The 14,097-nt window shown below is 38.7% G+C and overlaps 1 protein-coding gene across 2 annotated transcripts; it reads right to left on the reverse strand.

The window, feature by feature from the left end:
• Positions 1-422: 422 nt before the first annotated feature.
• LOC138238303 (CD48 antigen-like) lies at positions 423-9,646 on the reverse strand. Of its 2 annotated transcripts, XR_011189362.1 has the most exons (9): positions 9,527-9,646; positions 8,189-8,500; positions 5,523-5,804; positions 5,056-5,163; positions 4,465-4,521; positions 4,306-4,352; positions 4,140-4,181; positions 1,901-3,527; positions 423-945 (listed from the first exon to the last, which is right to left on the reverse strand). XR_011189362.1 is itself a non-coding variant. In XM_069188508.1 (8 exons), the coding sequence occupies exons 1-8, from the start codon at positions 9,576-9,578 to the stop codon at positions 3,312-3,314; spliced, it is 1,116 nt and encodes a 371-aa protein (XP_069044609.1). In that variant the 5' UTR covers positions 9,579-9,646; the 3' UTR covers positions 423-3,311. The 2 variants fall into 2 exon arrangements, 1 of the variants encoding a protein (XP_069044609.1); XM_069188508.1 differs by having other exon boundaries at positions 423-3,527.
• Between the last annotated feature and the right edge of the window lie 4,451 nt (positions 9,647-14,097).

Consider the following 14,097-nt stretch of genomic DNA (forward strand, 5'->3'; position numbering starts at 1 on the left):
TAGAAGTGCAGTATTGTATATTCATAGCAAGCTAAGAAAGGGCATCTTCCTTTTGTATGCAAAAATGCCCAATTTATTGAAAAGCTGGTAAAGGTATAGTGGTGCCCACGCCTGGCATTGCGGCGAAAGAGCTCCTGGCTAGAGTGCGCAGTGAGGGGCAGGATGGGAATGACAGCCAAGGTGGGGACTAGGGAGCTTCTGGTCAGCGCCGCTGACCATCCAGAACGGCTGTGTGAGGTTGCCCCGATACTGTGTCACAGTGAGGTGACCGCTCAAACAATTATTATTTCCTGCCTCATTAATCATAAATGAGTACACCACCTAGCAATACAAACGGGGTGCTAGGGCCCCTCTACATTACCACAGGTTCTGTTTATCTCCCAGAATCACCAATGCACAGACAGACCAGCGACAAGCATGTGTATTGTATAAGTGCCCTTTTTATTTTCCAACTACATTCACATCCACTATCACCCAAAAACACAACGAAAACAGCATTCGCAGCAGCAAAAGATCCTTCCCAGGGTCATAATGAATACAGAGAGACAGTACCAAAGAGAGGCCACTCGAATGTTTCTTCTGAGTACCTATAAAGTCTTTGATGGCACACTTGAAAGAGAGGTCCAATTTTTCCAGTCTCCATTCAGGTTACACTAGAAATCCTCCTGTGGGTTGTATTCCATTCCCCTCAGTTTGTATCAGTTAGCTGGGACAGGTTCTTTGCTCCTCGCCTTCAGGTATTAAAAGTCTCTGTACAGTACCTCCCTTCCAATGCCAATGTCTCCCGTAGTCGTCAGTTCCTGAACCAATAGGTCCTTGCAGCTTCCCTTGTGTTGCCTATGTTGTCTCCAGGGTCTTGTGGGAATCGGGAACACACTCTGTTCCGGCTCAGATTTTTTTATTCCTCCCCTTAGCCAATCCCTCTCAGGGGGTTTTCCACTGTCCCTGTCAGAAACGGGTTTGCCCAGTAAATTACCAGGAGGAAGCTTGTGTTGTTCGAGGGGTGTGAGAGTGCTGACGTACTGTAGGTGTTATGGGCCCTTATCACTTCTTTGTTCACTCTCCGGCTCTTCCTCTTCCTCCCTTGGTCTGGCTAAAACTGGCTCAGTGACTCCTCACACCTCCAAATCTCGATACCTAATTGCTTCCTGAACAACTTTGGTGTGACTGTTGTTACTGACTGTTTCTGCTAGGCGGTATTCATTAGAACAACTGCAGTCGCCACCCTTAAGTTAGAGGCAACATTGACAACATCCTGGCAATCAACATAACCTAACCTTAACCATATCAGAAATGACCCTTGTGTGTTGTACTCTGTTTTGTTTGGTCTAATTTTTTGTGTGGTTGCTGCTGAGCCGGACTCCTGTGCAATGAATGTTTGTACTGTTTCATTTGACTGTTTTTTTGTACTATTTTTTGAATGTTTTGTACTGTTTCATTTTTGTACTAAAAGAGCCTGAATTCTTGTCTCCATCCTCACCGAACCTGTCACGCTACAATATAAACATCATGTAGGCACAATAAAAGCTCTCTAGTAAGTTATCTTACGTGTTTTTCTCTGTATTATATTATGTTTGATTTACAGTTGCTTAGGTACAACACTAATGTGCTATTTATTTTATGGGTGACCAAGATACAGCAATATTCCGTTGGTAACATTGAAGAGCAGGAATAATTCTCAACTGCTAATCAAACACAACCTGTATTAACCTACTACCAAATTAAGCCAATAAATCATATTGCAGTATACAGGTATGTGATATATAATAATATACAATTGTAAGAATGTTTCTATTCTAAAAAACATTTAATAAAAATGCACAACACTATGTACGGTGTATTATAAATTAAAAAAAACTCAAATAGGCAAAATGCATTGAAGAAAAAAAAGCAATCTTACAGCAATAACGCACAAGTGCGCTGCTTCATCTGAGCAATGGGTTTTCTTTGAGCTCTGGCATATGTTCCATGTCTTCATGCGCTGCAGAGAAATGCTGACAGACATCTGAGTATTTTCAGGTTTTCTCTTGCCAGCTTCAGTAATACCCTAAGTTATTTTAAATCCTGGAGCACTGGTTAATCATGTAAACACAACATCAAAAAAGGGCTTGTAGGCTGGCCCTCTAAATAAACAAGTAAATTGGTAAAGAAATTGGACATTGAGACTCTTCTGAAGAAGTGTTAGAGACCTTTAGACTTTCATGGACTGAAATGCAGTATAGTGATTGGTTTAATAAATATATTGTAAGAGTCTGTCTTTCACTTTGAAACTTCTATAATAATGTTCTGAAGTTTCAAACACTTACAATTCCACAGTACCACAGGCTGTGTTTCTTCCTGTGGTGAATGAAGCATACTGAATATCTGCTTTCTGGCCTCCAGATAGCAGAACAGCCAACTGACTGACACAGAAAGCTTCCACTTCCTGTTTTCTTAAGCTGTCACTGTACCATTTGTCTTTTTTCCAACCGATCAGGTGACTGAGAGCAGAATCTCATTCCCCCAGATGTTTATGGGGTGCAGACAAGGCTGTCATCTTGTCTGAATTTGATCTTACCATATAAATAACAAAGGTATAACTTTGTAATACAGTTTATGTAATGCAGCTCCTTAACCTAACTATATTTCCCGTATTAGTACTTGGTTATACAGTTATATACTTCCGTGAGATCCTGTAAACAATGAGCTACATTTCTATGCGTCAATGTCAAGGAGCAGAATTTTCTTTTAACACTGTTGATAACATTCAGTTAGTAACATTGAAGAGAGGGGATAAATCAATCAAACCCAACCTGTTTTAACATACTATCAAATGGTGAACTGTTATTTGGATTTAGCATACCACTTATAGAACTCCATAATTGTTCTGTCTTATTTCTTGAAATGGCACTTGTTGCATTGCATATTATGTCTGAACATAACCATTTGCAAACAGAGATGTGGTATAAGGAGAATACACTTATTTCTCAGTACTGGAAAGATTACAAGAAACCGTCCTTTACCTCGCAAGCTTCACCTGCAGTGATTGCAGTTCAGCTCTAAAGATTCTTTCAGCTCAGACTTGAAAGTTGTGTACAATTCTTTTGCAAAAGCAAAAGATGTTTTATGTTAAGAATGGGTGCACAGAATGTAGCACATTTTTGAGTTTATGTTTATGTTGTAGTTCAGGGAAACAAGGTGTGGTAGACTTTTGTGACTATAATAATAAATTAACTTCTCAAAATCAAGCAGTGCTCTGACTTATGCAATGTGTCACTGCTGTTAAGCAGCGGATGAAATTCAAACAATTCCATACACCTACATATCAAATGCTATGACACCAGAATGGTGTCATTTGAGGTAGTACATTGATCAATGACAGTACGACACTCAGATTGAATTTCAGTAACCGTGCTTTCGCTATCTTTAAAAGGTTCTGATTGCTTCTCTGTGTTACTCTCAGAACTATATGGTGAACTATTATTTGGTAGATCGGACAACTGGTTTTCATTATCACGCTCAGGAGGATCTCCACTCGTTTCTTCTCTCTAAAACAGATCATCGATAAGCAAAATGAGTTAATAAAAAATTAAAAAATATAATTCATCAAGTACACAAACAGTTTTTGTACTAGTTTAAAAAATTGTGCAAGTACTGTAGTTTCAATAGTTTCAATAGTACTGTAAATGTAGTGAGAGCCTGAAATGGTTCTGCCTCATGAGTCTTAAGAAAGACCTTAGTATTTGTGTTCTACTGACTGAATGGAGGAAATAAGCAGACAAATTCTTAAAAAGAATACTCTAAATAATTTAAAATCAACTGAAAACCATTACCAGCATTACTTCTTGAAAAAAAATAGATCGTTAAAAATTGATCATCAGTCACATATGTGTATGTTTAAACTAATACCACAGCTGATTATTTTTAGTCTCTCACATCATTCATTAGCTAATCTCATAGTTGAAGAAGATTGTCTTCAGTAACCAAAATGGTGACTGAAAGAGTTCATACGAGATTCACAGTCTCTGTGGCATATTGGTGTGTATAAAACCAATGGTATTAGTTTGTTAAGCAGTTGTGTCTAGAATGAAATTTAGTATACACCAGAAATGTGTATGTTGATTATACACAGGATGTTGCCAAAAACAGATATCACTCACTCGGTTCTTAGATTCCTGATCACCAGCCAGAGGCAACTGCTCCTGTGAGAATAAGAAGCTTTCAGTGATATGCAGTGCAGAAAACTAGGTTTTACCCAAGTAAAAATATGGCAATAAACATATAAAATATATAAAAACATACAGTATATATACATTTTTTACTCACTTTTGTTGGTATAGTATTATTACTCCCTCTTTCTTCCCCCCTAATACCTGTAAGAGTAAAAAGTGATTAATCAAGCATACAATATTTTAAAGAAAGCAAATTCTCTTCTTCCTATCTTGTTAATATTGAAAATAAATACAAATTGAAAAGTATGACTACCTTGTATGGCTTCACGGAGACTTAGAGCTGCTTTCTGAATTGCCTTTCTATATATCCCTACACAATAAAAAATAGTTAAATGAAAACCAACACATTATCTGGAAAAAAAACAGACACAGATCTTCAAGTAAATGTTAAAGAACATATTGTATTGTGTAAAATAAAAGCACTGCTTTTGTTTTACAAAATGTTTTTTTATATCCCAGGAGCAAGGGGAAACTTTCAATGGAAAAAAAAAGAATAGGCCAATAGTTTGTTAACTGATTTTTGTAATAAACCCCCAAAATATGCATTTCTTGGATCTGAATTCAAGTAAGCCACTATAGCAGTAAGTGCCAGATTAGTGAAATGTTCTTTTTGGATACTATTACTCTCTAAAAAATCGATACTCTTACTGTAGGTACACTTTACTTTTTCTGTTAAGAGATAAATTTGTATTTGCGACTTTGCAATTTACCAAGTGGTCACATTATGATTTAGGGAAGGCCTTACGCCTTCAAATTATCTTAACAGTATAACATTGCAGCTTCCTCAGCTGTAAATGTGAATATTTTATATGGTGTGTTTACATAACATACAGTACAAACATACCAGTAAAGATGCCAACAATGAAGCAAACAATGCCAATGACAATGAACAGGAACACGGAAGAGCATTTGGAGATGGTATTCTTTTCATTCTTTTCATTTGCTTCATTATCTACAATGACATAAGTTATGAAAATAACAGATAAGATTTCTTGTCCAAAAAGGAGAGAAAACACATCTTACATGAACATTGCTAAAATGGGTAGTAATATCTCTATGATTTTTCTTGTTTGCTGTAGGGACATACCGGACATTAAATTGCATGAATAAAAATTATGATTCAGACTTCGGCACATCAGTCAAACAAAAAATAAATAAACAACATTTAAACTTTCTGCCTTGACAAATCTGTACTGCCACCACCAATTGATTATGTGGGAAATTTTAGTCTATTTTAAGTTTTAAGTTTTCAAAAAAAATATGAGTGAAAGGTTAGACAGGCTTATTCTTAATGAAAGTTACAGAATTTACCTGGGGTACAAAGTTCACTTATAGCTGTTTCTTCTGTGCTCACTTTGTTGTGTACTAGACATTTATATGTAACTTTCCTGTTGGGAGTGACAATTGCTGTCAAGGTAGAGTTATCCTTATAATCAACAACATTCTTGTTAATACAAGCTGTATTTTCAGACTGTAATTCCCAAGTAAAGTTAAAGTCATCCCTGCTTTTCACGTAGCAGTCCAGCGTGATAATACAGGATCCATCCTTAAGCTTCTTTTCCTTAACAGTAATGTTGGGCCTTGCAATGTGTTCTGTGTAAAGGAAAGCAAAGAAATGTGTAAGGAACAAGTGTAAAACCTAAGGACATCTTTCAATGAAAGGTTCATCAGATTTTCTGGTACTACTCAAACTACTGGTGTTGAAACAGGGATTCAGTCCTTTAAGAATTAATCCAGGTTAAACTTGCACCAGGCACAAATTGTCCCTTCCCTTGTTAGGCAACCATCTATTTGTAGTTGGTAAATTATTCACTAGGTAGGCAGGTCCCTTTTCAGACCATAAAGGCCCAAGTTGGGAATGAGGGGCAAGGGCCACCATTTTTCTTTACCATCCAACACTGGAAGTGGAGGTGATGTCCATTATGCTCCAGCTGATCTATTACCCCTGGAAGAATTAACCCCCAGTACTCAGGGCCGGCAGAGGAATCCTACTCTGTTGGGCCCCTGAGCAAGGCCCTTAACCCCAGCTGCTCCAGGGGTGCTGTATAAATGGCTGACCCTGTGCTCTGATCCCAAGCTCCTCTCTCCCTGTCTGTGTGCCTTTTGTGCCTCATGGAGAGCAAGCTGGGGTATGTGAAAAGACAGATTCGTCATGCAAGAAATTGTATATGGCTAATAAATTGATCTTATCTTACTCATTTGGTAAGCAGGCTGATTGGACCTGGAAGCCATCTGGAAGGAATAACAGCAAGCTAAATCACTTGCCCCTACCTGGGAGTGAACCCAGGACCTTCCTGCCCTTGCCATCTGAGCTACCACAGCTCCTAAATTATTCACTAGTCTTACCCAAAGTACATTATCTTGTTACAGGGAATATATATTTTTTCATTTTTGTATCTTTCTCCAAAGAGGTTGGTTTATAACCTAAAACAAATCATGCATATTTCCACTATCCTCTATTTGTTAACACTTCATGGTGTTTAGCTATACAGAAGTTCAGAAGGAGAAAACAAGCAAAGCCTGCATCATATATCTTTTTCATTCATTATACTTGTCTGAGTTATGAGGACCCTTTTGGAGGGAATTCCTCAGCCAGGCACGTTAAAGCCAAAGGAATGAGCACGCTATGTCTTTATATTCCTCAGCTGATTTCATCATTATAAGAATTTGGCTAAACATCTGAAATGGTGTTATTGAACAGAATTTCGGGTGAAGGTCAAACTCCAATCTTTCACTTCCACTTCGCTGTGCATATAGACTCCCTGGGAGCAGACACTGCTGTGTGTGCACTCATTGTTCTGCTTCATTGCAGATGGATGTGTTTTGCACTCAGTGTGGTTCCGATATCTTAACTTCATCGTACTCCTTTAGGACTGGAGTCACTTCCTTGCTTCTGGAGTCTCAACCCCGTGGGTTCAAGCACACAGCATCAGCCTGCACTGGATCAAGGTATCCTATTCACACCCAACACTGCCCCCAGCTTCCATGGCCTGAGCTGTGATGGGTTCTCCCCATACTATTAACATAACCATTAAGTGGGTTTTCAACTGTTGCAGTGTTGGCCCTCCCCTCATCCCCCCTCTAAATGATCCCAGCTGTGTTGGTGACATTTCTTCTTTTGGGAATTCAGCTTGGAAAATGTTTTCGCTCTGCAAGAGGTTTTCCTGCCTCAGGCTGCTCTTCCCGGTCACCACAGAGTTTTCTGTCACAGAATTCCACTCGCAAGCTAACTCTTCCTGCTAGTTTTGCTACCTGTTTGATGACCTGTGTTCTGTCACCCACATCATACATGCTACTCCTTCATTTGATGCTACACGTATGTTCTGTTCTGTTCCACTGAAATTGCAGCCAGACTGACATGCTCTTATCTCAGTGCTAAACAACTACGGTAATTTTGGGGAGTTTGATCTACTGTACAAAAGGCACTGTGATTTCTTCTGCCATGTGAGTTAAAGACAAGGAGTTAAACCTGCTATCACTTCATATTGATCGGTATGTTCATTTGTTTATTCATTAGAATTTGACTGAACTTATAATGGGCATAGAATTCTCATTTAAATTAATTTTTAAAATAATATTCCAACTTTCATAATACACCTCTAACTCTGACACTCAGAGGTGGACAGAAGTCTTCAAATTAAGCAATTAAGTAATTAAGAAAGGAGTAATTAAGACACCTTTCATTAAATAACTAGTCCTCTCCTGGTGGGTCTGTTGTCTAATCTGAAGCTACATTGTGAGCAACTTTTAATATCTAACATAGTAATACATTCTAGTAAATAAAAATAACAAACTGTTATAATAGTAAATTATATCAAACTGTTACTTAATACATAATCTTATCAGAATCTCTAATCAGACTGAGAGATGGCTAACCTATTTTAAATAGTTTGCTGTTGTACAGAACCTTACAATTTTACACTACAAAGTTTTTATTAAAATGTTGCCATATGCAAATAAGAAAATAATTAACTCACCATATACAGCAAGTTGAATAGAATGCTTTTGTTGCTCGTTGTTTGTGTATTGGATAAGCGCATTATATTTTGTACCATCTTCTATCCTTAAATTCTTGATCTTCAGATTTCCAGTTGTGGGATTGAGTTCCACTCTTCCAGCATAATTCTTATTGCTATCAGTTATTGTTTTACTGCCAATTAATGTTGCAATATTAGGTTCTTTTGTTGATATTGACCACTGAACAATAGACAAGGTCCAGTTTTCATTTTTTCCAGACTCCAATGTTACCGTGCCACCAAAAAATCCAATAACAGTTACAGTCTCTGCACCTGTGAAAATACACATTTTACTTTGACAAAGAGAAATTAGGGGCATTGTTTCATACAGTGAATAGAAGCATATTTGTATATGTCATGCAAACCACATTTTTTATCATTTTGTGCTTTCTGTGTTGTCTAGGATAATTAGCTTAGTCCCCACAGATTATATTTATTAACCAATTTAAGTGTTTAGTCAGTAATTATAATTATTATGGAGGGCAAAACAAGTTATGAATTTAAGGAAACTAGATCCAGAATCAGGGGTAATGAAAAATCTCTACACTGCCTCAACCACCTTAATAAAAATATCTTAAAATATTTTAATTGTTTTAGAAATGTGACAATGTATAACTACATAGAAGTATGGTATAAAAACTGGAATAATCACATCTTGCTAATTATGATCACATGCTTATAAATAATTATCCCTCTTGCAATCTGGGCAATAAAAAAAAACACCAAATGGTATCATTTTGGATAATTATTTGAATACATTTGTCACTGACTTACTGTAGTTTGATTCACTGCTTGAATGTGTCATTTTTAACTACCGGATAAAGGGAGAATCAGATGTAAATTGTGTAAAATGATTTTATAAATACGCCATAAGCAATTGATATGAGTATTTCTCATACGTACGTTTATTTACTGAATTTATATCAGTAAAAAGGCTTGTGTGCAAATACATATTATATCTTTATAAATTCAACAATGGTCTATATCATTAGAAAAATGTAATGATTACAACCGGAAATGATTAATCCCCACCCCATGCATTGTTTTATATCTTCCAGTGTTTATAAAGGGCATTTGATGGATGAATAAAACAAAAACATAAAAATATAACCGTTTAACATTTATATTTTATATTAATTATAACCAGTTTTATGAAACTTCACGGTTACAGCTGATTAAGTTTCAAAATAGGCCTTCTTCAGTTTCTTCCAAGTGGAACACGCCATTTAGCACCTTCTATACATTAATTTTAAATTGTAAATTTTTGTTTTCAACTGAAAAAAAAACACAAAAACTCACCAACAAGTGCGATCACAAAGACCCCCATCACTATTTGCATCAGTGCGCTCATGGTGTTTAAGTTTTGTGTTTTTAGCAGGGATACAATTTTTTACAGGAAGCTACAACCCCCGTGTTCTACTTCCTTAATTAAGTTTCTGCAACAACAAAAAAAAACCGCATGAGAAGTAGAACTGAATGTAATGTAATGTGTCCAATCCGCGCTCTCTGGCTAGGTGCCAGGCTGTGCTGTGCGGCTTGCAACGGTGCGCTGCAGATGCTCACTGACCGGCTAGTTAGTGTTAGCTTTAACTAGCAAAGTTTGTGCACAGGAGAAAAGATGACTGTGGGTCCCAGCAAGTCAGGAAGAGGACCGGTTCGTTCCTGGTGAAGAGCTAATTCTGAATAGTGATTCAGCTGTCCACAGTTCTGACCTGTTCATGAGGCCTGCTGCTGGTGCTAACCTCGGGTGGATCCTCTGGTTACTCTCTGGCAACCTCCGCTCTAGACTCTTAGAACAGAGGAAAGTTCTGGCACTCGGACACACTGGCCATTCGGTGGTTGTCCGGGCTGAGTCTCAGGATGGTCAGGAGGCGCGCTGCGAGAATGTCCTGCCCTTGGGAGCCTTCTGCTCCTGGGCCATCCTGCCCTGGAATTCTCCTTTGAATTCCCTTTAGAATTGTCCGAAAAAGTCTCTCAGGCCCTCTGTGTTGCCTGTTTTTACCTGGAGGAACTTCAGCTCGTTCATTGGCTGAAAGTTCCATGGGCATCAGAGTCCCACGTGGGTTACTCGGCCCTACCAGTCCCTGATTGGTTGATCAAGGTGAGATATGAGTCACTTACTCCTGACACTTAGGAATGCAGTCCAGATGTCCATCTGGCACTCCCTAGACAGATAGGCGCCAATGGATGACCATTGATCATGATAGCCAGGCTTAGCTAAGTGCATCCCCATTTGGGAGCTGTCCCTTATCAAAAGAAAACATCTTTTCAGCCTGCATGAATAGTTTCTCTGTGGCCGCACCACAGAGAAGAACAGAGAGATGAGGCCTCATTTGGGAAAGCACAGCAACACTTAATACTGTCTTATTAACAAGCATTGCCGCTACACTATATTAATGTAATGCTGTAGCTATAAAGATAATATTACAGAGATCTGAATAGTGAGAGTTAAACAATTAACATAAACAGTTATGTCGTCTACCTACAGAATGCTAAAATTGGCAACAAACTTCAGTTTTAGTTGCCAAGTGTCTGTATGTTCAAAAATAAATCACAAAAGACAACAAGGTTGATTTCTTAAATTGACTGTTGTTTGTATTATGTTTCTGTCCAGGAAAAAAAGTTTGTTGCTTTCTGTTGTGTCTGCTGACATGTTTTAGCTTAGAAGAGAAACTGATAAAACGAAACCTACAGTATTTGGTTTTATGTGTCATCAGAGATCCATGCCTAGAACTCCACAGAGTGTTTTCACTGGGGCAGAGGGAAGCACATCAAGTCACCAACCAGAGCTGTTGCTGCAGAACTGAACTGCTAGACTGCTCTTTTAGGACAGTTGTGTCACGGACGTCCAAAGGGACTAACCGTGGGGAGCAGGAGAGCGGAAAAAGACCCATATGCGTAGCGGCGAGACGGGAAAAAGGCCCGGGCTCATAGTGCAAAGAGTTCAGGAATGCCGTATAGAAACCTATGCCCTCAGGGAGCGGACGTGGGGCGCCCTGGTGCTAGGCGGGTCTCAGGACATCCGAACCTCAATGCTGAGCGAGGACAGAGTGCAAGACCCGGAAATATATAGCCCAGGGGAAAGAGAGGGACAGGACGGACAGCAGACCGGAAACTAGGGACAAGACAGAGAAGGAGCGCCCTCTGGCTACAGAGGGCGTGACAATTTGGTTCTGATAACTGTGATCCATGGGATCTGTCATTGGGTCAGAAAGAGTGTCTGTCTCTTTGTGAATGAATTGTATCGTGTTCTGTGTGGTGGGTGGGAGTCATAGGAATTGCTGTGCTATGGGGATTCCTTTGTGTGATGGGAAGAAATACTGTAATTAAATAAGATATCATATAATGTAGGTGAATTGTCTTGTCTGTTCTGTGAGTACACTGGTGGTTGTGAAGGATATGAAGAACATGTTTTGGTTGAAAAAAGGTCTTAATATTCTTATACTTGCAAGGTGTAGTAGTTGCTCACAAAAGCAAAAGCAGTTCCTGCATTTACACAACCTCTGCATATTATCTGACTTTTTTTACACACAATTGTAAATAATGTGTAGGTATTTTTTTCTGTTTGTTCTGATTTTATTTTGTACATATTAATTGAGCAGTACAATGCAGGGTAAGAAAATGTATAGTACATATACGACATTAATTCCTGCTCTACAATACGTATTTACCCAACTGTATATATGTAGTGTATTTTTTCTCATTTTAAAACTTTTTTTTAATTCATATTTCATTTTGCTGCTCTTATATAAAAGAGGTAATATTCCTTTCTCTTTCATGCTTTCTGCCTGCCGCTGAAAAGGTTAATAAAGGACAATAAACTCTGGTGATCCTAAGATTCTGCTCTCCTCTCCCTCCTTCCTCATTCGCAGAAACAAATAAGGTTCACTGCATTACAACTAATTTGTTAAAGCAATGTCCAAGAAAGAGCCTACTTATGGAAAATGGGGTGTTACGTCCCAGTATGTGGTCTATGTGTGTTTTGTTGCTATGTCCCACACTTCCTGACCTTGATTGTTCTCCCTCCCCCATTGGTCCCATTACACCATTGTTTCCGGATGACATCATCTTCAATTAACTCTCGACCAATCAGAACTCATCTTATTCAGTATATAACATGGAGGTTTTTAGAAGGAAGAGGCTTCTTTGACTTCGGTTTTGTTGGTTTGTTCGTGTGTATGTTTTCGTAAAGCTTTGGCTTTTGTTGGTTTGTGTTCATCTCTTTGTACTTTCGTTTGTTTTTGTGTTTATCCTTGTTTCGCCATTACCTTGCCCAGACATAGTGTATCAACCTCTGTGTTTTTTTGTACCCTGTTACTTGTGTCTACTCTCATTTGTATTCGTAGTTCACTTGTGTATTTGTGTGAACTTTTGTGTACAGGGTTAGTTCAGGTTATTGGGTACATTTTGCACACACGTAGTTGATTTATTAGTAACACTAGTTTAGTACGGGTGAGTGCCGTGCCGATCTGGCTGACTGTGAGGGAAAGCTAACCTGACTGCAAAAGAAAACCTGAAACAGACGGTCTTCAGGGTCTTCAACACCCTAACTAACCTCCCCTGACTACCCAAAACCATACAAGACAAATGGCACTCATGTTACTAATACAAAGTCAACTAAGTGTGTAAAGTGTACGCAACAACCTAAACTAACCTTATACACAGAAGTTCACACAAAAACACAAGTGAACCAGGAATACAAATAAGGGAGAACAAGAGTAATCAACAGGAACAGGGTACAAAAGAACACAAAAGCTGAACATGTAGCACGTTAGAGCAAGATAATGGCAAAACAAGGATAAACACAAACAAACGAAAGTACAAAGAAACTAACAGAAACCAACAAAACAACAAAGCCGAAGCTATACAAAAATACACAGACAAAGCAAAACAACAAACCAACAAAGCCGAAGCAATAACCAAAAGCAAAGCGAAGTGAAGCGATAACCAAAACCAAGTAGGACCGAAGTCAAACGAAAGGCCTCTCCCTTCTGAAGACCTCCATGTTATATAGTGAAGAAGATGTGTTCTAATTGGCTGAGAAGCTGATTGATGATGACATCATACTGAAACAGTGATGTAATGGTGGGCCAATGGGGGAGGGAGAACAATCAAGGGTCAGCAGTGTGGAACATAACAAAAAACACACACAGACTGTGACAGTCACGGTTCCGCGCGGGGTCGTACCCCCCACTGCCCGTTCCGGCCCCCACACCTGGGGCGCAAACCCGGGGGTCCGGCGTAACGCAACAGGGCTCCAACCGCGTGAGCTAAAGGAGACCTCCCAGCCCACGTAGCTGAGGACCCCGCTACACACAGTGAGGACACTAACGTCACCACACTAGCTCTACAAGTTCACACAATGTAGACTAAGAGGCTCACAACAATGACATCACCAACTACCACCATCTCTTACAGTGACAGAACAATTATCAACAAAACTCTTCAGTGTGATTATTAAACCAACACAACATGGATACGAAACCACATCCATGCAGCGTAAATCAGAATTTGGTGAGAATCCATAAACAACATTTTTACCTGGATATAAAGGTCTATAAACAAATATTCAAAAAGAGCATGGAAATACCAGGTGTCACACAGCATTCGTGTTTTTTATTCTCCGACAGAGCTTAATAATTGAGTAATGACCACACACAAATTTAATAAGACAAATCTGTAGTACGATAAATTACACAACTATGCAACACAATGTACATTAACTGTACAGAGATACAGTACAGATGTACAATTGTATGAGTTCTACATATATTGAAAAATGAAAATTCTGTCTTAACAATCTAAACAAAAAACATTCATTTCAACAATGTCATGTCAAAAAAGTCTCATCACATTCTGATCCGATCAGA

This window comes from Lepisosteus oculatus, chromosome 4 (genome assembly GCF_040954835.1).
Source record: "Lepisosteus oculatus isolate fLepOcu1 chromosome 4, fLepOcu1.hap2, whole genome shotgun sequence".
Lineage (NCBI taxonomy): Eukaryota > Metazoa > Chordata > Actinopteri > Semionotiformes > Lepisosteidae > Lepisosteus > Lepisosteus oculatus.

Coding starts and splice junctions, on each gene's coding strand:
- LOC138238303 (XM_069188508.1), bottom strand. CDS start 9,578: ATGAGCGCACTGATGCAAATAGTGATGGGGGTCTTTGTGATCGCACTT. Junction 5,805..8,188: donor TATTCAACTTGCTGTATATG/GTGAGTTAATTA, acceptor TCCTTTACACAG/AACACATTGCAAGGCCCAAC. Junction 3,528..4,139: donor ATCAGGAATCTAAGAACCGA/GTGAGTGATATC, acceptor GATCTGTTTTAG/AGAGAAGAAACGAGTGGAGA.